Source organism: Megalops cyprinoides, chromosome 18 (assembly GCF_013368585.1).
Source record: "Megalops cyprinoides isolate fMegCyp1 chromosome 18, fMegCyp1.pri, whole genome shotgun sequence".
NCBI lineage: Eukaryota > Metazoa > Chordata > Actinopteri > Elopiformes > Megalopidae > Megalops > Megalops cyprinoides.
In genome coordinates this window covers 29505742-29530004 of record NC_050600.1, presented here as the reverse complement: position 1 = coordinate 29530004, position 24263 = coordinate 29505742, and the positions used below count along the sequence as shown (strand labels likewise).

The following is a 24263-nucleotide window of genomic DNA, read 5'->3' as shown; positions in this document are numbered from 1 at the left end:
TTACCTTTAAATCTATCATTACTTTCAAACTGTTCCCCTTTATTCTCCTTGATTAACAATACGCGTAAATAGCCAATGCGTAAATAGAGTAAATGATTATGCTCGCGAAACAGCGGCAAATTGAACAATGCAGTGGCAAGTAATCCTAAAGCTCTCTCTTAAATGTTTCACATTATAGCTTTCTTGTGCTACAAAATTCAAATTACAAAACAGAGCTAAATTTAGTTAGATCGATTTAAATTACTGAGAATAAACTTTTAGGTTGGTTGAGTGCAATGAACAGTAACATTTAGAACACAGACCTCACAAAAGCTGTGATGTGGCATGAGCATTTAATGTAATTTAAATCGATAAATGCCACCCTTGTTAATTAAACAATCTCACGTTGTAGCTTTCGGCAAGCACACAAACTACAGACTGCGCTGTTTCGCGAGCATAATCATTTACTCCATTTACGTGATTGGTGTCAATTATTCAGCTCACCAGCCGCCACTGATATATATATATATATATATATATGTTTTGCTATTGTAGGTAGTGGTAGAACTGATTGTAGTAATACAGACAAATGTATGAATGAAGACAATATTGACATTAATATCTGTAGTCGTTCCTCTTAGTCTAGAGGTATACTTATTTTTCAGGGAAATTGGATTTCCAAGGATTTGATTCGTTGAGTTAATGATCATTCCGATGATTCACTGAGTCAAGAAAGAAAAATGGCAAAAGCAGATTCAATTCAAGAAGATTCAAATTGAAACACTAGCAGGTTCCTTACTCACTGAGCCATTTCTCAGGTAGGTATCTGCAAAGCATGTGTTTATTTCATAGTATTTCATTAAGTATTTTACTTTTTACTATAACAAGAGTGTACAGGTGCTATAGTGTGAGACCTTCTTGCTGTTGCACATTCATTTTGAAATATTCACATTTAAAAGTCAAGGCATTCATTTTCTGTCATTTCTTATTTGGTTTGATTTGCTGCAAGAATTCAATTCGCACTAAGGCAAATTATTAAACTATGAAAGTATTTTCCCTGCATTTGATGAGACATAGCCTTTACCTTTTTGAGTTAGTAAAGGATTGGAATCACAATCAGCAATCTGCCCAATGTCATTATTTATTTACAAATATGCATGACCTTCCCTTACTGAAAATAACCACCCATTTGTGCTCAGTTTGCTGGGACAGCTGTAGAAGCTAGAACTCAAGGCCATAACTTTAGAACACAAGTAGAACCATGTGTTTCTGCGCTGACCTACAGTATGCCCACAAGGGGGAGGGAGAGCACAGTAGATTTTTTCATGTAGCGCAGAGTTTTTCAACCTTTTTGGGGCTAAGGCCCATCAAAGGTTAAACCAGAACGTCAAGGCACACCAATTTAAAGTTGGTTATCGATTATGAAGAATGTCACACACATAACTCATTGGGTTCCTCAAAATTCCACGACACACTTCACTTTGCCTCATGGCACACCGGTTGAGAACCACTGATGTAGCGTTTAAGTCACAATGGTACACACATAATGTTTCAGGAACAACTGCCTTCAATAAAATACTAACCATCCAGCCACAAATGATGTAACAGAACATCATGAGCGTACTGATTAGTCTTCAACAGTAGATTGAATTTAGATGACATTGTGAACCAAGATATGTTATATAGGTCCTAGGCATGTCATGATACCAGAAATTTAGTGGTTGATACCAATACCAGTGAAATTCCACGATTCTCAATACCTAATTCGATACCACGGTAAAAAAACGAAAATAAAACAATAAGTCCTGTGTACTTCAACATACACTCCTTTACTAAAACATTTGAACATTACAAAAAAGACCAGTGGCATGTAGCCTTCAAGTATTTAAAACAAACAATACTGTGCTTAATTACAAAAAATCAACTTTTTATGATGTTACAGTTTTTCAATTGCAGTACCCGGCCAAGACATGAAAAAATATGGAAATAATAAATAGGCCTATATATAGTAATAAAAAGTAACAACTATTAACATTACAAACATTAACATTCTCCTGGTCGACATCCTCCTCTGGCTGATACTGTGAAAGGAAAATTATGAGATTTCAGTTATCAGGTATAGCTCAATGACTGTAAGAAAGCAGCAGAGGCTGCACACACAATGTACTAACACACACACACACACACACACCTCTATATACTCAGAGTGCAAGCAGTAGTTTAAATTTACGGACATGGTGACAGACCATTAGTCCGGAAGTATTTATTTAAAACGCTAACGTTATATTCTGAAGACAGATGACAGACTGAACGGTAAGGGCGGTAGCCTATTACAAGCTATGCTTACATTACGTTGGCCTAAACACGGTAGCCTTTAGCGTTTAGCCATTGCAAACGTCGTATGGAACATGGTTGGCTACACAGCAATGCCAGCTGTCTCAAACAAAAATAATGTTAACGTGTATTTCAGGATAGCAAGGACAACACTTTGGATACGTTGTTAATGTAACGTTAACATGAATTGAAACTCACTCACCTTGATTTCTTTGAATAAATTTGGATGTCTGTCTGAGGTGCTTCGCTAAGTTGGAAGTGTTTCTTCCAAGTGTTGTTCTTCTTCCTTTGTCATTTTAACGACAGACTAGAACACTTCAGAATTTAGTTTATTGCCAAGTAGGTTGCCCCAACAAGGATTTTTTTGTACGATAGTGTTTCATACAAATACATCACTAAGTAAAATGAGTAATAAAAGCAACAAGTACTGAAAAACAAACAGGCGTATATGCTGCCCCCGTCAGGTCCGGAAGAATAACATCACCGATACCTACGGTACTGTAGAAAAACGAGCAGCGTCACGTTTTCAGAATTTTGGCATCGACTTGGTACCGAAGTATCGGTTCTCGTGACATCCCTAATAGGTCCATCTGACTAATTTAATGTAACCCGGTTCATTCAATCACAGGACACAATAAATGTCTTTAGGGTTCTTTATTCTGAAACTGCCCTATTTTTAGGGACAGCGGCCAATTTAGAGAGGTTCAGAGATTTGTTTTAAAAATAAGAAATAAAAGGAACAGCTACTACCTGAGAAGGAGCTTACATCAAGTGCTTTGTTCAATTAGAAAAAAATAAAAAGTATTTTCACTCCTAGCACCCAAGCTAGCGTATGCAGGACACCATTCACTCAAATTTAAAAGAAACTAATCAACTCGTCTCGCGCGCTTTTCCTCACAGCGCGGTGACGTCACCCCTCAAGTAGGTTTCTAGAACTTTAGCTTCGTAAGCTATTTTTCACAAATGGCACTTGGTAAAATAAACGTAGTCTTGGATAAACAAATCTCCTCAACTAACCCTGCTTGGTTTCACATAAGACTAGCAACAAGAATAAAACAACCATGAAATAAAACAGTGAAATAAAACACGGAACTGGCCTCTGTAACGTACACAGAGAGGATCCGTTAACAACCCAACCACTTACATGGAAAACATGGCGACCATGCACGTGTTCCCATTTTACCCTTTTGAACAGTACTTACATTCGCCGTAAGGCTACTAGCACACAGAGACGGGGAATCGCGTCTTCCACCTAAATAAGCACAATAAGAATGAATTTATGCTTCTTAGGTTGACCAAACTAAACGTTGTATTCACAGTTTTAAAAAGGAAAGGACAATGTAAACCCACATGGATCGGCGGCTAGCCCACCATAGCTTATCGGTATCTAGTGTTGTATCTTTGGCATCCTTATTAAATGCGACATATCCAACAACATTTTCTGAACAATATTAATTACACAGAGACAACTTAAATGTACACTTACCCAGACAAGTTGTCTGCCCTCTTCCCCAGGACCTGTACTAAGACGCAGCGTAACATGGCTTCTGAGCTCGGGTTTCCGGCTGACGTCACCTTACAATAATCCCTTAAAGGGGCCACGCCGTTTTCTTTCTTTTTTTTTTTTTAAGTGGTATTTCTCCACTTGGCTACATTAATATGATTGAATAATGGAATGAGAGTATTACAAAATTGTTAATTTTCACCTTCAGTATAAAACATTAGATACTATATCAAACATTTGTCTAATTTTTTACATGTTTGGGTCAAAGTCAATCATTTCAACTGCATGGATTCTGTGGCTTGGACTTTACCGTGGGTGGTTCAGCTGCCATTGTGAGAGCGATCATTACCAATGCAGTTCCGTGCTGTGCATCATCACATGTTTCACTTATGAGACTCATCTCTGTGCTGTGAGATTGTATGTCAGATTCCCATTGTCCTTCTTATTTACATAATCCTGGCATCTGCTGTATCCTCCTAATGGCCCTGCCCAGTACAGATGGCATTTGCAGTATCACACTGATGGCCCTGCCCATTACAGAAGGTATCTGCAGTATTCTCCTTATGGCCCCACCCAGTATGGATGGCATCTGCAGTATCCTGCTGATGGCCCTGCCCAGTACATATGGCATCTGCAGCACCGTTTCTGCACCAGGCCAAGCACCCTTGTCCATCCAGCAGCCTCAACATGAAAACAGTGGGATTTGTGCAGGAATGGCCACTCCATACACAAATAACCACCTAATGGGTCAAAACGAGTTCAAGTGCCGGAATGTATGAAATGAGGTAAGAGTATGCCAACTTTCCCAAGTTTCCTTAAATTCACTTTTTGTGAATTGATCCCTCAACTGGGCATCTCACAGCAATTGTGTCTTCACCTTGAGCAGAGTCCACGGGATCCTCCTAGAGCAGCAGCTAAAAACTGAGAAGAAGATAGAACTGATTAGTTCTTGTAATCCAGCCAATGCTTCTCTTTTGGATTAAGTCTTACTGGATGTTCACATTCTGTGCAAAATGCTACATGAAAGAATTGGTGTGTTGGGATTCTTACTGGTGCCACTTACGTCTCATATGCATTTCCATTAACATTATATTGGTCATAGTCAACATGTTTGTATTCCTGCTCTGCCTGAAATATTTTTTATAATTTTACTTTTGTAAGTCTATGAAAAGTGTGTAAATGAGCTTTGTCTAACATTTACACATATTTTGTGAAATGAACTATACAGGATACAATCTGCAGGTATCAGTAATGTAAAATGTTTAGCTCAGCCCCTTGATTCTGGCACCTCTAAAGCAGCTTGTCCTTTTGGGCAGACTTGCCCCTGTGCTCTGCATGGTCAGGAGAAGCTGCCAGAGTGCAGGGACCTGGATGGCCTTGGATCCCTGGAGCTTTATGTTAGAGGCAAACCCTGGCTTTTCACCGATGTTACTGAAGGTGCTGTGGCTCTGGAGCCCCTTGACACCAGAATGGAGGGAGCGGTTGTGTGTGCACGTCTCTTCCAGTCATGCCTGTTGCCATGGAGCCCCACACAAAGTCCAAGCAGTTGGAATCCTCCTTACAGAGTGGAATGAGGTCTTGGCTGAGTGAGGTTTTGGTGGGGTTGCAGCTTCAGGACACCTGTTCCTCATCCTCCCCCTCATCCACCTCATCTCACAGATCCGAAATTGGAGGGGGGTGGAGGTGCTGTTAATAATTAGTGATCCCCTGAACTGGACCCACTGTTGCTATCTTAGCAATGTTGTTGATATGTGCAGTGCCTCTTAACAGCTTGGCAAGATTAGTCACTTGAAAAAAAAAAAAAAAAAACATTTTTTTTCAATATGAATTATCACTTGAATCAGAGTGATCTTGCCCGTGGGCTGTGTTTTTCACATGCCAATCAAAAACACCCCTGTAGCATCGGGGGTAGGGATAGAGAAGTACAAATAGAAGAAACTGTATTGAACAATGATGTAATGATGGAACGATAGTGCACCATGATATCAATATTTCTTTCAAGGTTCCTTTGGCAGAATCTGTGTAAAAAATGCAGTCAATATGTGGGCCTCTGGACAGATTCTGGGTGCTTTCACACTAGAGCTTTTGGTTGACGGCTAATGGCTTTTGCTTGAGCCGTTAGATCAGTTCGTTTTGTTGAAGTGAAAGCTGTTTCCCGAACTCCGGTGTGCACCAAGGGACCGTACCCGAGTCCTCCAGAAAACAGGGGTCTGAGGTACGGTTCAGCTGAACTCCTGCGCAGTTCGCATTTGGTCTGAAAGCTATCCGATCTAAAACCAGAGAGGTAAACGCTATTTGGCCTCCCTTTTGCGTCGTTGCCTAACGACATTGGTAAATAAAAGTTGCACGTTCCTTACGTGTTGATGATGTAAACGGACCAGGGTTTGCAACCAAAAAATGAAATGAAAGGAGACCAGCGGGGGCAGGGAGAGGGGGGAATAATTGCACTCGAGTTCAGACCAGCAAAACGAAGTGTGAAAACAGCCTAAGATAGTGTCAAAATTGTAATATATGGGTAATATTTTGGATCAGATCCCTTTTACAAAGAAAGGTGGTAAACCCATGGCATAAGCCCAATTTACCCAAATTACTAATTTTTTTTGTGTAATATAAAACTTTGAGGAATTATCTGTAGAAACGTTTACTTTGTTACATTTTTGTCAAATTAGTTGTTCACTTGTGAGGATTAATAAAACATAAAACTTACTCATTCTAAATAAAAAGCCTCATGAGGAACCCATAACACCTAATCAGGAACTTAAAAAGACCGCTGGTACAAAACAAGTTCTACCAACAACACGTCCAAAGGAGGAGACTGTCGAGGTGTTGGATCAAATAGTTACTGTGTTTGGACAGACAGCGTTCAGTATTTTGAGTCGTTGCGAGAATTCATTCATTCATTCATGCAGTTAATGGAACTTAACGCCCAATGGCAACTTATTCTCAAACCCTAAAGAATGGCCAAGGGTTGTCAAAATAACGCGTTAATTTCGATTAATTAATTAGGACTATAGAAAAAATAACGCGTCAAAAAAAAAAAATAAATAACTCAGATTAATCGCACTCTGTGATGCCCCTTGACCCCATACGTCACTGTGCGTTTAAGCATTTATCATGCCCAACTGCAGGCTAGCTAGGTTCTTTTATATAATTTATATCACACAAGGAAACGTATCCACACTTGCGCTATGGGTAAATGCTAATTAAGTTCGCTTTGGTGTAATCAACGATTACTTCGGAACATCTGTAAAGCGGAGCGATAGCCCTACATGTATAGCCTATTAAAAGTGCCAGTGCTGTTATACTGAATATCAGCACTCATGGAATGCCTCTTGTGCAGTCAAATTACTTGGTCGGAACTAACTGTTGTATAAAGCACAATTTGAACATAAAATGCTTCTCACGGCAAATATTAATATATGCGATTAATTTAGATTAATCAATCTCAAAGCATAATTAAATTTTTAATCGCTTGACAGCCTTAGTAAAATAATATTTTATTCATAACGATTGTCTGATTTAACGTACCAGTAGGCTATTATAAACATCTGGTGAGGCGTGCTGAAATAGGACTGATGGGGATGATCGCGTATCTGTAACAAAGTAATTACTCACTCGATCCTTGACACTGATTGACTGATGTCTGTAAACTGAATTCCCCGCTTGCCCGCACTTGCCCGGCGCTTGTTCTCGCCTCCCGTATTAATTTGGACGTCATTTCCCTGAGTCGGACTCCGTGTTGAAGGTGTTGACGGAGAATAGAGGCATGAGATGTAACAGAACGGCAAGACAGATAGCAAACTAGCTAGCTGCCGGTTAGATCCCTCTGGACACATAGAGCGTGTAAACCTTAGTCCATACGGCTTCCGATCCGAGAAAACACCGCAGTTAGGAGTGCAAGGTATATAGATAATTTTGTTGTCAGTGTGCAAATCTGGACAATAAATTGACGCTAGGCTAATGAGGAAGGCGGTTTATTTACCATAATTCCGTGGCAATCAATTAAATCGCTAGATACATAAGCACTGAAGTAGGCAAGAATTCATTCCTGTCATGGAAGGAGACAGGAGGTGGGCCTGCTTTAGCTCTTTCCACAACGATACATGCTGCCGTCTGTCCCAGTTTGGTCCCCCCGGAGCGGTGCCAAAAAGTCAGCTACTGGTTTTGACTGCGATCTTTTTGTTTTTTGGACTGCCATGCCCATCCGAGGCGAAGGAATGCGACAAACCATGCTTGAACGGACAGTGCAGTCTGGCAAGCGGCAGTTGCTTGTGCGATCCCGGCTGGGTTGGGGAGCAGTGCCAGCATTGCGGGGGACGTTTCAGGTAAGATGCTATCATGCTGTGCACCATCTATTTAGTTTAGCCACCTGGTTAAAACCTTTGTTCGATTACGGCCGTTTGCTTCATATTTGTTTGCATTAAGAACTTCAGTAATTTGCTATAGCTAGCCAGCGTCAGGCAAAACAAAACAATCAAAACCAAAAACAGCGAGCTAATTTCTTGTCATCTCGCCCACACAATAGCGACATTTAGCTGTAACTTGGACAGAACAGCTAGCATCTTTGTGGCTCTTCTTGATTTTAGCATAGTTAGAGAACCTGCTAGATCGTAGGTGGCAACTGGATAGTCGGTTAGCTTTATAATAAGAGTTTTTAAGGTATAATTCTCCAAAAACTCAAGGTTTCTTCTCTCACGGCTGCTAAAATCGGAGGAGAAAACGAAGATAATACCGCTGTAGCTATTTGCTAACCAAACTAGCTAGATACATTTTGTTTGTAGCATATTTTTAGGAACATATATTTTTCTAATTATTCCTATCATTTACAACGTGGCTACATGCTTAAGAAATGCGGAGTATGTTCCAATCACCATGTAGTTGTTTCTGTCACAGAGTTTTCTGTTATTGAAGTGGGAAATGTGGACCGGTCAAATACCTGCTTGCAAAATAAGTCAGCTAACGTTAACCATCTTCTGTTGTAGACAGGACACTTGCCTAGATATCTGGCTGGCCGATACACAGCAGCTTCGAGATGACACCCTTTCACTGAGAAACGTAGTTTAACTTTTAGTACGAACATTTAATATTTGAATAAAGCACAGGCAACTCAAGGTTGCAGAATTTACATTTACTAATTAGTGTGATTGCTTTGCAAACCCACTATTGCAATAGTGTGTTTGCAAATCAATCACACTATTGTTATCCGATAGTTTTCTTTTTCTTCGTATTCCACCAATCTCCTCCCACAGTTTTCGAGATAACTGTAACTCGTCCGGTCTGACCCCGATCGTACCCGCACTCGTTCTCTGGTTTTCGTCGTTTTTTCATCCCTTTTTCCCATAGATTCCCATTAATTTGTGAAAATCACCCCCTCACACTTCATGGCCTTCCCACTCACTTTTCACCCCACAGCCACCATACCTCACATGTTGCCTCGGGAGAAATCACCTAGCACTTATCCAAGGCCGTCTTGACCCGCACTCGTTTTTTGTCATTTTTTTATTCAGTTTTTTTACTAATTTATTCATCCTTCCATCCTCCCATTGGCTTCAATTCATTTTTCAAAGTCTTACCACTCGGTCAGGTTTTGACCAATAGCCACGGGATCTGATTTGCTGTTTTGGGTCGTGTGACCCAACACTCACCAAAGATGGCTGTGTCCCTAGCAACCAACCATATTGTTTACCCTAACAACAGCCTATCGAGCACTTAGCAACGCCCGAGTGTAACGGGTGGTATCTTGCGTTCTGTTTAATATGATGTTACGTGGGTCGGCGAGTGAGCGAGTTTCGAACCCTTACAGCCAGCGTCGTTACCAGTTGAGTTAAAGGCAAATTGCCCTTAGCCCGTCGGCAACAACGCTACTTAACCTGGTCTCGGGGGAGTGACGTAGCCGCTGCAACCACTTGGCTACCTGCTACCCGCTACCTAAGGCTTTACGCAGGACTCACACGAGCTAATCACTTCAGCTCTGCTACACTCACCCCTTCTGACTCCTCAGCGACCACTGGCGGCCAAGCTGTGCTTTAGCCAGTGATCTGGGTCACGGCACCAATGTAACGTGCAGGAGTGCGTCTGGACAGCGTCTTCGCTGTTACCCTCTGCGTTGTGTTTTGTGGGTAATAACGAAAGAGCCGTGTTTTGCCGTGACTCCGTGTTTATTAGCGAAGTCCAGCAGCACAAGTTGCAATCTCTCTCTCACTCTCTGTTCAAAGATAAAACAAACAAAAAAAGATAATTATGCGCAGTCAGCATCAGAAGTTTTCAGCTCCGTGTGCCCTGTATTCGTCAGAAAGAGAGCGCGTGAGATTACAAATCTGCATCCCTACACATCATGTACAAAACAAAATAAATGTAATAAATGTAATAAATGTATACCATTACAGTGTATCCCCACTATATGCACACTGTAATGATCCAGAACGTGCTCTGCCCGATTAACAAAACTGCACTGCCTAACCAGCGCTCACAATTTTACGAGACCCACGCAAACCACATACAAGACAAATTCATTAACATTCCACAGAACAATTCACATAGAAATCCACATACCTGTTCAAAGATAAAGCAAAAAAAAAAAAAAAAAGAAAAACACGCACAGTCAGCATCAGAAGTTTTCAGCTCCGTGTGCCCTAGCAAACCAGGCAGAATATATACTGTAAGTGCTGCTATACGTGCTTAAGTGAAACACTTGGCCGTATACTAAAACTAGCCAGCTAGCTAAACTGGCTAGTCAATCAACGAATTTTCCCTCTGTAAGATGCACCCGTTAATACATCAATACCAGTTGCAGCCGCGATATTACATTACAAAACAACACTTATGCACATTACAATATAAATTGTACTGTCGTATGTTGAAATGGTTCATACCCCAGCAACCACCTAGCAACACCCTGGCAACCACCCAACAACGCCGTAGAAACCACCTCTTTTACCTTAGTAACCATCTAACAGCACCCTAGCAACAGGTTAGCAACCATCTAGTAACGCCCTGGCAACCACCTAGCAACAACCTAGGAACCACTTAGTAACATCCTAGCGATAGTCTCATATGCATTAGCATGTTTTCAATGCCGCGTTGCAATCACTCTGAATTTTATTTAGGAAATGCACTTCTCTAATTAGTGTGATTGCGAAGCAAACACACTATTGTTATCCGATAGTTTTATTCTTCTTTCTTTTTCTTATTCCACCAAATTTTGTACCACTTCTCCCACAGTTTTCGAGATATCGACCCCAAACCAAGTGTAACCCGTCTGGTCTGACCACGATCGGGTTGCTTCTATACAGCTAAGCCGTACCCGCACTTATTCTCTGGTTTTTGTCGTTTTTTCATCCCTGTTTTCCCATAGACTCCCATTCATTTTCAAAATCACACTTCATGGCCTTCCCACTCGGTCACTTTTCACCCCATAGCCACCATACTTCACATGTTGCCTTGGGACAAATCATCCAACACTCATCCAAGACTAGCAACACGCAGCGATCATACTGTTTACCCTACCAACCACTTAGCAACACCCTGGCAACCACCTAGCAATGGCCTAGCAAAGCCCTAGCAACCATATTGTTTATCTTAGCAACCACTTAGCAACAACCTAGCAACCACCTACTAACAACCTAGAAACCATTTAGCAACATCCTAGCAACCACCTAGCAACTCCCTAGCAACCACCTCATATACCCTAGCAACCACCTACTAACAACCTAGAAACCACTTAGCAACACCCTGGCAGCCACCCAAGAATGCCCTAGCAACCACCTCATATACCTTAGTAACCGTCTAGCAATGCCCTAGCAACCACCTAGCAACAGGTTAGCAACCACCTAGCACCATCCTAGCAACCACCTTATATACCTTAGCAACCACCTAGTAACGCCCTGGCAACCACCTAGCAACAACCTAGAAACCACATAGCCACATCTTAGCGATCATCTCATATACTTTAGCATGTTTTTGCTGCCGGGTCGCAATCACACTCCTCATTTTCTTAAGGAATTGAACTTTTTTAGTTGATGAGTGTTATCGCGCCAGGATGAAGTGACTGAGGGGGCAGTTAAAAATTCCATCCTGCGGGTGGCAATATAGTGGCATTTTGATTAGATGCGAATAATACCCTACCTTACCTTTTCCATGTGTTTGTGTGTCACGGCCATAATATGAAATACGAATATTTGGGGCAGATTGCCAGGTCACCACCTAAAATTGGTCTGGTGGTAGGTTTGAAATTCATTGATTTAACCATGCAATAGCCTCTGAAAGGCTAAATAACAACAACACAAGACTACTGTTTCAAAATTAAATAATGCATTTATTTCACAGTAGTGGTGAAGCCAGTATTAAACCTAAGTGTCCTCGCACAATGTAGGGAATCGGAGCACTCAGAACATAGGTCAACAAGACACAAAATAATAGAATTTATGAATGATTCTAACCACTGAGAGATGACTGCTAAAATCAACAAAATAATAGCCAACAACATCAGGGCCATGCAGCTCTCTCGCTCTCTCTCTCTCCCCTTCTTTCTTGTTGACTGAAACTTCACTTCCCTGTGTCATTTCCAACGAGTATTCCAACATTTCCAATATTTTTGTTGTTTTTGCTATTTTTCCATAGCGTACATAAAACTTAAACTGAGGGGGCAAAGCTCCCTCTTGCCCGCTTGCGGCGCTGGGTGCGGACACACTGGTCCTGTGTGCGCTTATTTGTTTTTTGGCCTCTTTTTAAAAATCCGACCACTTCTTCTTCACCTCCTCCACTGTACGCACCTCTGGTTAAACTGCATTCATAGCAGTCACCACTTTAAGCTAGGGATGTTAATAATTAACCGTTTAACCGGTAACCGACAAAAAGAATTTTGACCGATTAATACTATCAGTTAAACAGTTTATATATATATATAATATAAAATATACAGCTGAGCAGTTGCGCTTGCCGAGGATGGCCACTCTAGCAAGGCGCTATCTTTGCATTCCTGGGACATCGGTACCATCTAAGCAGGTATCCTCCACTGCGGGTCTCCTCCGCCGAGGGTCTCACAGTTAACAGACTGCGCACCAGACTAACCCCACAGCATGTCGACATGTTGCTGTTTCTGAATAAAAACCAGTAAACAAGCTGTCCACGATGCTGAGGACTGAAGTAGGCGTGGCCTGTTTATTTTATTTTGAGGTCTGAAAAATGCGACTACAAGTTTCCGTTTTGTTAACTTGTTGGCTGTTTTTGATCATTAATAAGCTGACAGCCGAGGAGGAGTAGGTCTTCGTTACAGCGCTCCTGGCGCTGGAGGATTCAATGTGTGTTTTCGTTTTATTAAACTGTTTATACATTAGAAAGTCTGGCTACTATTTGCTATTTATTTTAAGTTATAAAATATTTTCCTACATGGGGGATCTAGGCTATTATGCCGGTTAAGCACATGTAAAGAAACTCCTTATGAAAAAAAAAAAACATTTGTTGTATTGGTATTTCTTTTAAATGGGTCACAGACACTCGTCCATGCTAAATAGTACATTTTAACCTTGTCGGTTAACGGTTAATGGTCGGTTAACGAGTGTCGGCTATCGGTCAGAAAAAAAAAATTCAAAATGAGCATCTACCTACTTTGAGCCACTCCGCATTTTTCCGTCGATTTGAAATGCCGCTAATCTGGCCTCCAAAAAGGACATTTTTTCTCTTCTCCACCTCATCATCCATCACCTCAATCTCCGTGTCTGAATAATTTCTTTTTTTATGTCCTGCCATTGATCCTCAACATCAATCTCTGCATTTCACTCCGATTTACCTGGGATCTTTAATATGATAATTCGACTAATTAAAGGCAGAGGTGTAAAGAGTACTAAATTATTTCACTCAAGTAAAAGTACTGTTACTATGGTGAAATTGTACTAAAGTAAAAGTAAAATTACTTGTGTAAAAATCCACTCAAAAGTAAAAAGTAATTTATTTAAAATTTACTTTGAGTAAAAGTTACTTTTTTGTGTGGTGTGTGTGTGTGTGGTTGGTGAGGTGCAACCTTTCCCAGGCAATGCAGACAGGGCAAGAGCGTGTATATAACATGTTATTTTTAATTTCAGATAACCTTTATAAAATAAAGTGCATTAACAAATTAAATTAAAACATAAAATAAACATTGCATAAATATTTTTTAAATGGAATAAAAATAAAAATGATATAAAGTGATATAAAGTGCATTAATAAAAAGTTAAATTAAATAAATAAACAGGAAGTAAATACAATTAAAAACTGAAATAAACATGATATAAAATAAAGTATACCAACAAATTAAAATCAATTACCTCCTCAAGGACATTAATTCTTGTCATTGGATTTAAAACATGTGTGGCGACAGACTTAATGAGACCAGTCATTGAAGTTTCTAAAAGCCTGAGCGGGTCTCCTTGCTCAGCTTCAAAAGCCTTCACAGCTGCTTGGACCTCTGATAAAACTGACCTTAAAAATGTTATAGTATACCTTAAAAAAAAGGTATAGTACATTCTGAGGGTCACTGTACATTACATAAAGTGTCTCCGCCATGTAGCAATGCTCAGAAGACTTTGTAAGGCCAAAGTGCAGCTTCAACTCATCCCACTGGTTCAGGATGCGGTCAACTGCGGGCTCAATGGACAGCCACCGTGTTGCACACACCTGAGTGATTTGCAGGGGCTTTTCTCCAATGTTTATTGTCTCATAGACTGCCCTGTAAGCATCCCTCCATTTAGAAGACACAGAAAACCAATTATATGTCTCCCTCACAAGGTACTCCACACTTCTTGGTATGGTGTCATGCATGGCTGACAGCTAGCTGGAGAGAATGGCACACACATCTAATGAGCACAAGACTGGACAGGCCGTAATCATCCCGAAGGACTAAATAACACCGTTATTTATACCAGTCATTACAGAGGCATTGTCCGCCCCAATGCCAATCAGATGTTCCTTTTTTAAACCACATTTGACCAGAAAATCCATTACTGCAGTCGCAATAGCCCTAGCATCACCACCCGTTAGCTCAGCCAAACCAAGATATTTGGAGTTGACCTGATTTTTATTCTCACTTAAGTCACTAAATGCTGCTTTGCAGGCTTCCCCCAAATGATCTATGGTTAGCAACGAGCAGGGGCACCTGCAGGATTTCTTCTTCGGGTATGCACAGAAACCTGACCATGCACGTACACGCACGCATGCACACACACATCGAGAGAAAGAGCTGGGAGAGAGAAACGCCACTGACTGATTCATGAATAATGAAATCTGGCCTACCTGTTTGAAGTTTACCCTTCTTCTCCCGGTTGCATCGAATTGTTTGCGCACTTCCTCACTGTCTATTTTCATTTCAGGATGAATGTTCATAAGGGCAAGTCCAGTGAGTCTGCCGTCTGTCATCGTGGTAGCGGTGACAACAGACCAGACATTGATCACATAGCCTAAATGAAGAGCGTATAGCCGGAGGAGAATATATGAAGTAGACTTGCACATGATATATGAATATCAGTAAACACTCAGAGGTGGTCACCATGTCATGCCTGGTACTTAACAAACTGCGATACACCGACTTTATTGTTTGTTTTATCGCTACTTTCCTCAGTGTGCCGAGAGCTAGCTGCAGGTGACTAGCAAGCTAACTTCAGCTTGCAAGATAGCTTGCTAATTGATACACCTAGTTAGCAAGCTAATTTCTGCTTCGATAGAAATTGAAAAAAGCACAATAAATGCCAAATGTTGATAAATGCTCATGTTATTACGAGCATACAATCCAAAAATGGTCTATACTTTAATTCTGTCAGACACAATTGTGTCGTCTTTTACATGTAATATTTAGTGTAAAAGCTCCATCAGAGACATTTATAGGATGTCATTTCCTGGCGCGTAGTTCATGGAGATTTTTTTTTACTCTGTAACGGAGGCAATTTAAATTGTAGTGAGGTAAAATACCTCAACATAAACATACTTAAGTAAGTACACAAGTACACAAAAAATCAACTTTGTTACAGTAACAAGAGTAATTGTAATTTGTTACTTCCATCCCTGATTAAAGGCGTGTCTCAGTCCATATAAGAACAATTTTAGGAGTGGATGTTAAGTAAGTTCATGTGCACATAATCTCATGCTAATTTGATTTACACTCAGATTTATAAAGACAATTAGGCACACATGGTGTTTGATAACTCTGACGAAAAACCTCCTGTCAGTCCTGCAGCATCGTAGCCGGTTTGTTTTTGTTTTCCCTGTCCATGTGCTCTTGTTTACTGTTTCCTTGTGTTCCAGCTCTGCCCCGCTCTCCGCCCTATCCCCACCCACCTGATTACCTGATCACCTCCACCTGCCTACCTGCCCACCTGCATCCCATCTCATCATCACCCCAGCCCTATGTCTACTCTGCTTGTCTCTGTCTTGTTGCCAGTTTGTCTCAGTTTTCTGTTATGCTACCAGCCTTTTTCCTGTTATGCCTGCCAGTTTTGTTGACCTTGCCTGTTTCCCCGACCACGATTTCCAGAAATGTTTTTTGGTATCATTTGCTGTGTTTTCCTGGCTTTTGACTTCGCCTGATTTGACCTCGTTGTCTGGATTTCGATTTGGACTTTCCATTGTAAATCCATTGTACATCCTCCATCTCTGTCTGCACCTGAGTCCCTCCCTGAGCCCTGACACCTCAAAATTATGGGATTGTGCATACACATGGTCCTACGGCAAGTTGTACACAAAGATTGATACATAGGGCCCCAAGCATCATAAGTCATTCAATGTGCCAATGTTTTGAGCATCTTAATGTGTGCATCCAAGCTTTATAGTAAATTGCAGATTGCTAAGGTCACAATTTTGAAGCAATAGGAATACCTATAGAAACTCATCAACCTTACATCCATGATTCTGTGGTTCAGATTTCTTATGAAAAAATTAATAGTCCATGAACTTTGCGGAGATCCTGGGAAAGACCACATTGGGCCACCAGTTGCTCACACCTGATTATAAATTAAGTGGTCAAACTTGACCTCTTTGAAACCCCTCACCATAGGTTTAGATGGACATAAAGAGTCTCTAAGGTTGTTCCCTCAAGAAAAAACAGTTCAATTTCTTAGGATTTTACGTACCTGAGTGTAAGTTAAAAATATATTGTACATTTCCTTAGAGTCGTGTTTATTTTGATATACCAAACGCACACTTGATGGCCAGGGGCATTGCTAGACATAAAGCTCTGCTGGGGCACAGGCCGCCCATTACTCAAATCACACATTTTTTTTTCTTGAATGCCTGCTGCGTATATGAAATGTGCTATACAATGTGCTATATGAACTTCCGTTGCTTAGCCCACTATTACTGCCACTGCCATACTGCTGCTGCTGAAACTGAAACAACTACTGGTAAAGGTAACAATGTAGAGATATTAATCTTTATGAAAATATTTATTTCAACATACATTGTGAACATTCTCAACATGTTTTTAGGCATAAAAGTCTGTTCATCCAGCTCTGTCTCTCTGCTGCCTCCTCCTGCACTCTTTCTCTGGTGTAGCATCCAAAAAACTGAATCTGATCAACTATAGCCTCCTCAAATATAATCATTCAAGTTTGTTTATCACCAACTACAGCCAGGTCTTACCTTTCTCAGTTTCATCTCTACTTACTGCTTCCCTGTCTCTGCTACGTCCAAAGAATTTTCTGATGTCCATCTACAGGAGTCAGTAATGTTTGAGTCAAATCAAAATCAGAATAAGATCATCCATATTATCTAAAAATTTACTTTAGTCCTGTCGTGTTATCATTCCTCAGTCCTGAATATTGTTTTGCACGCCGATACATGGATTGCTGTGTGTGCATCGCGGTGCACCGGCACCGTGCCCCAGTAAAAGTGGTATAGGAACACCCATGTTGATTGCATAGACAGGGCTGGTCTATATTGAGAGACGCTGAGAACACAACAAATGATTTTGGCTTATCGTTTCTACGGAAGATGAAATCGTCACTGGTGTTTTGTTAATCCACCACAGGCTGTGTGGTGGGTTGGTTCGCAGATGTGTAAACATAGGGAGTGACTGGGGTGGTTTTCACATGCTTTAGGCCCTGTGACTATTGACTCAAAAAGCAGGAGAGCATTTGCGCTAATTATGACTGAACCAGAATGCCACCGCTATCACCTGCAGAAGGGAAGAGGGTACATACGGGAGGCAGAAATATGAGCATCAGTTGGGGTTGATTTTCCTGGCACAAAGCTGCATGTGTGTAGGACTGGCCACTCTCCTTCTCCCCCACACACACACACAGTTTGATGATTCCTTTGGTTAGTACTCTTTGTCAGGGTCAGTTACATGGCCCTACTGTTGAGATATAAGATGCAGTTTCCACAGTGCTTGTCTCCGCCAGTGTATAGTTCAAGGGTGTCAAACTCTGTAGGGCTAGTGAGTGCTATGTGCTGGTTCTCACTCCAGTCTCTGCACATTAACTTCTTAAGTGGCTTAATCAATGTACATATTCCCTTCACATATATTTTATTGCCGTGTCTTTCGGGAACAGCCCCAGTGCAAATGTTTCAAATTCACCTAATTTACTTATACTTACAAGCCAAGGTAATTGGTTATATAAAAACATAACATGAATACCAGCCCTCCAGGAACTGATTTTGACACTCCAGGGTGTAGACCCTAACCCTGTGAAAACTGCAGAAATTGCCTTTTCTGCTAATTTGATTTATTTCTCCCTTCCCCTACACCAGTTTGCTAAGGTGGTGTGTTTAGAGAAAGATGGCAAAAGCACCCAGAACAAACTAAGAGCTTTCTCATATACCATAATCACAGTGATGCATTAGATGAAGGTCTAGTCTTCTGTTGACTGTCTGCATTGTATTATTAAAAAAACAAACAATATAAACAATAAAAACAAAAAAATATTTCCACAAGGGTGCAGAAAAGTCATGTGGGTTTAAAAACCTGCTGCATGCGGTGAATGAGCTGTCTCAAATGTATGCTGGGTAGAAGCTGGTTATTAGTGAAACAAGTGTGGAAACAGACTGGATCAGGCGCTTCAGGCAGGCTAGGAGACAGATTAGGGAACTGACTGATTTCTAATTTGGTCATGGAGGCTTCAGTCAATATTGTACATGCATTTGGTCAATGAATGTTCCAGCCAAGTGTACTCTCATGATGTGCTGTGGCTACAAAGAGTTTTCATTTCACAGGGGAGAATGAAAATAACAAAATAACATGAATTCTTTAGGAATTAGCTAGCTGTTGTGTCTGACAACATGGAGAGTTAACTAGCTACTTCTAATCTGTGTGGCCGACGTACACTGGGTAATGTGTTGAAAAACTCCTGAAATAAGCATTATGGCATTGGGAGCATTAATGGGTTTTCATGTTTTCACAACTATGTTAGTGTACTGTGAGGCTTGGAGAAATGGTTTTAAATTTCAATATCCTAACGAGACCCTCACTTCCTAAAAAGATGTTATTACTAATGCATACAAGGGTTGTAGTATTACCTATACCTTACTGTGTTTCATTAAGTAATTAAAATTATTTAGAAGAAACATATCTTACAAAGCTCTTTGTATTAATGTTATCTTTTTCAACATTTAGCAGAACATAAGGTTTTGTTAGTGTTCTTATTGTGTTTGTTAAACTGTCCGTTAAATTTTTCAGAACACCAGTTTTTACTGTGGATGTTATTCAGTACATAAATTACAAGAACAAATATGTCTGTAACAGCCATTTAATAATGACATGTATGCTGGGCGGTATGGCCTAAAATTTATATTACAGTATAATTTGAAGCACGGATTCTCATAAACAATCATAATTCTCATAAACAATCACAAATTAACAGGGACAGCATCTTGACAATATCAAAATATCCAAATATATTATGCTATTTTCCTATATTACTATGTTATCTTTACAGTAATTATTACCTTTCCATTCACTCACATCACCTTTACAACTACGTCTGATAGAACTGATTCACTGTACGTTTCACTTCCTTATTTACATTCTCCGTTACATACGTCACCGAAGGACCACTCACTGTTTCAATGGTGATGTAAACACTCCGATGCTGAATTGTTAACCGGTCACTCGTTCAACAGTATTAAATCGGTCTAATACTTTGTAACCCAAACGGTTACAAAATATTCACCTATCACTCCGTTACACCTACAAAGGTAACATATATATATATATATATATATATATAAATGTATATACGTACGTTCACCTGAGTACCATGGGAGTCAAACTATGTTACATTTTGCTCAAAATTATTAAATATCTTTAAACAATAACAAAACTTTAACAGCATTCACTCGCTAGCGAACAAGCTAACGGCTTTGAGCTACCGCTAGGATGCTAGCTAATTAAACAAAATTATTCATGAAATAGAAACAGACAATTACAAGGCATTACAACATCTTAGTTATGATTGTCGAATACACTACCACATTTGGGAGTAACATTTGGGATATGACATCCCTCACCTGAAACAAGAAAACAAACGTTTCAGCGGTGAGCTGGGCTGGAACTTCAGCGGTCTCGTCTCAAACGGTTAACTCAAGAACCCAGCCCGAGCTCCCCAACTGCACCCGCCGCCAATCCACAGCCCGTGGACGGCAGACAGACACAATAACGGCAGAGACACAGACAACCATAACGTACGAACAAGGAGGGGTAATCGTGAATGCACCACATAGACACAAATATTCCAATGCATATAAAAGCCTATGTGCCTCACACACAGAGTAATTTAAGAGTAATGGAAAGAGAATAACATGCAGACAGACTTTTAATGGGTGGCCATTATAGTGGGACATAGGGGTTTTGAAGGGTTTTGTGACGTCGTTGTATGTAGGCTACATTTTGTGAGGGTAGGCTACTGCTTTGTGTGTGTGTGAGCGAGAGAGAATGGGTGCGCTTCTGAAAGTAGCGCAAACTCGCAGTGTCCCGTAGGCTATACAGCCGCCGGGCTCACAGTGTCCCGGACAACAATATTTTAATGCTTCAGAAAAGAATAGTCACTGTCAGGTCAGCAAAGATATGTGTATGTAGATAAAGCTTAGTTTTGTGTCTTTTCGATGAAGTTACACCTGGATCTGTGAGGCCTCTACTGGTCAGCATGGTATAGTCAAAATCCATACCGTATGGTAAATTCATGCCAGTGTACTTTCTATACCGTTAATACCGCCCACCCCTAATTAAATAACGTTAACGTTAATAACGTATCTGTAAAACAGCCTCAAAGGGTCAGTTATATTCAGAGAGTTTTTTGCAGAACCTCACCATGCTAGTCTCTCCGAGACTCTACTGGCGAGTTTGTTACTGTGCCATTATATGTGCCAATATTATACAGATAAATGTACTTTTTTATTTTTATCAATTTTAGTCTGTTGTATGTTTTATATTTTTATTTGTTTGGATTCAAGAATATAAATATTGCAGGATTTTACAACAGGCAACATACACGAGCAAACTACATTTCCCAGAGTGCAAGAGTGCAGAGTGCAAGTGTTTTTCCACTTCCACCTGAGTCTCACTTCACCAGCTTCACCAATGGTAATAGGAACTGAGGGGAGCACAAGTGATCTGGTGGCAGAGTGGGATGTATTTAGGAATGTTGAATCTCACCCAGTGCAGTTATTAGCTAATCTCACAAACACTTCTGTGCTCTTGCGCATATACTGTAAAGTCCTGAAAAAGTGGTTTTGTAACACATTTATATATGAAATCTGTGTTGGTAATTCCACCGCATGTTTTTTGTGGTGGTCTCACTGGCCTTTTTCACAGTTGGAGGGATAGCCCTCTGCTTTCCTGCCTGCCTGTAGAGAGACCAGCCACAAGCTGTCCAGACATATGGCTTTGGCCCTGTTTCACTTCCCCTGTTCCAATTTTAGTTCCACTCATGCAAAAATTGGTTTCAACTCCCCTTCCTGATTTGCAACATTCAGTATCATTCACATGTAGGCTCACTTTAAAATTTAAAATGCCTTTTGCTCCCATGGTAATCCTAGGCATCAACAGTTATTCATGGGAATGAAGTTGGCCTACATTTCATCCACTGATGAGACATGCCAGATTTCTTATCAGGCTTCTGGAAGCTTTGCAGATTTGTAGTACTCGGCAGCATTGGTTGTCACATCTGTTGCATCTAGATGCACGTTGGGTAAATGTCTGACAAGGAAATTCATGCTGTTTTGTTTGGATAGTTTTTCTCCACTTGAAGAAAACCCAGACGAGATTAGCTAAAAAGGGGCTCCATCTAGTATACCAGAGTATTGCTTGTGAAATACAACCTTGCTTTAGCTGTCACTGGAGACAGGCAAGATCCAAGTCTTAGACAGGATTGCTCATAGGAGTACCGTCTAACTAAGTTTTGGTGATGAGAAGCACCTGGTGTTCAGGTACACACCTTGATGGAGCACCAATCTATCATAGGGTGGCCATTACCTACAATCCAAAAAGAGAAAAAATGGATAAAATGTAAGCAATAGAAGTTGCTTGGGATCGCAGTATTTGCTTAACAAATGGAATGTAACAATGACTAATGATCAGAGCCGGCCCTGATCAATTCGGTGCCCTAGGCAAGATTTTAGCTTGCATTGCAGCCAATTCCACCACCATGGTTAATTGTAGTTTTAAACCATTCTTTATGGTCAGAGCATGACAAACACTTACCAAACAGTGGAACAATCAAAACAATTATAATCATAAAATCTTTTTTCAACATCAAATATGCATGAGTCAAAGTACATAAAATCCTTTTTCAGTCCTTTTTCCTCAACAAAATCAATATCTTAATAGAAAAATTAAGAGCTGCAGTGTGATACAGCACACATGTAAGATGGCTCAGACTGCAAAGTTTAAAAGTGTTTTAAAGGATAATTGTAGCGAAGGGCGAGCTCTCAACTGTCAGTATCTTCTGTAAAAGTTTTAAACAAGCAATTCCATTACCCTATAAGTTACAGGCAAGAAAGACAAGTCTGTCTACAATCTCAGGTTTTAAGGGCGTACTCACACTAGGCCCGGTTGCCTTGTACTGTGCCCGAGCATGATAGTCCCCCCTCCCCCGCTGGCATGCGCTCACATTGCGCTTAACGTTCCAGGCCTGAGCACGACTACGTCATTAGTGGTGGTAAACTTGGCTCCTTTTATGAACTCGGGTTCCTCTGAGTCACTCGCTAAACTTATCCGGGTGTGTTGAGTCCTTTAATTAACTTGAGTCAGTTGCCCATCGCCAAAAAAAAAAAAACACCGTCTCTTACCACCAGTAGGGGTTTCTGTGGATTTACCGGTAAGGATCCACATATGCATTAGTTTGGATCTCACGATTTTTGAGTCCGCTTTGTTTAAATGACAGAGAATCAAGACTTAGGATACCAGTATGACAAACGTTTATTTTAAAGTGCCACACACCAAAAAACACACAAAACACAAATAACAACAAATCGAACAAAATGTAAAATGTGCAAATCAGTTATAAGTTAACCAAAAATAAAATATATTAAATGTAAAACAACAACCAAACGGAACTAAAAAATGCCAAATGTGCAAATCAGTTATAAGTTGACCAAAAATAAAAAATAGCAATATATGCAACAAAAAATGCAAAGTGTGCTTAGAATATAGACTAAGAATTAAATATCTTAAATATTTAAATAAAAACAACCAAACTGAACAAAAATGCAAGGGCTGAGTCTGTGATGTTTTCCATTCAGTCAGCTCTGCGCTATAAATGTGCATGAAATACATGTCACAGAACGACCTAACAGCATTTGTGTAGATGCCTGTTTATGACAATATTTGACTTGAGTTAATTCGTAAAAATGTATCTGTAAACTGTAGGCCAGGGATCGGCAACCTTTTTGACATGAGTCTGAAATGTTCTTGTTAATTAGTGTGCCATATCAACATTAAGTTTAACATTAGGCCTGCACGATATGACGGAAAATCTGCAATGTGTGATAACATTGTTCAATATTGCGATGACGATATGCAGTTCCTATGTCTTTCTGCTTTAATAGGTACACTGCTAACATAGACCCCAAACATTGAATAGCCTATGCCCACTGAATAAAGAAATGAAATAAATTATTTCGAACATGCTTTTATTGAACAAATTGCACATGAATGCCCAACCAATTAAACAGAACATTAATTTAAATAAGACATTATAACTATAAGAAATTAAAGTTTAATTTCCCCTGTTCTCTTTAAAATATTTTCTTCTAAACCAGAGGTGCCAAAATTCTTTCCTAACAAGGGCCAAAAATTAATCTGGATGGAGGGCTGCGGGCCAAAAATAAGTGTTGATGTTATGATGTAATTACATTAAAATGTAATATATTTTATAGAAAATTGGCATTTTAAAATCTAAAATAAAATTTCAAAATAATAAAAACGCTACTCTTTAATCTGCTTAACAGTAATTTTATTAATTTGTAGCGATTATTGTCAAAAACATAA

General features: G+C 40.1%; 1 protein-coding gene across 6 annotated transcripts in view; it reads left to right on the top strand.

The window, feature by feature from the left end:
- Positions 1-7478: 7478 nt before the first annotated feature.
- Positions 7479-24263, top strand: part of LOC118793069 (attractin-like) — a 179846-nt gene continuing 163061 nt past the window's right edge. For 4 of the 6 annotated variants that reach the window (XM_036551024.1, XM_036551023.1, XM_036551020.1 and 1 more), the window contains exon 1: positions 7480-8142. In XM_036551024.1, coding sequence (XP_036406917.1) covers positions 7871-8142 — 272 coding nt within the window. In that variant the 5' untranslated portion in view covers positions 7480-7870. Of the gene's footprint in view, positions 8143-24263 lie in introns of all 6 variants that reach the window. The other 2 variants (XM_036551021.1, XM_036551022.1) reach the window with 2 other exon arrangements.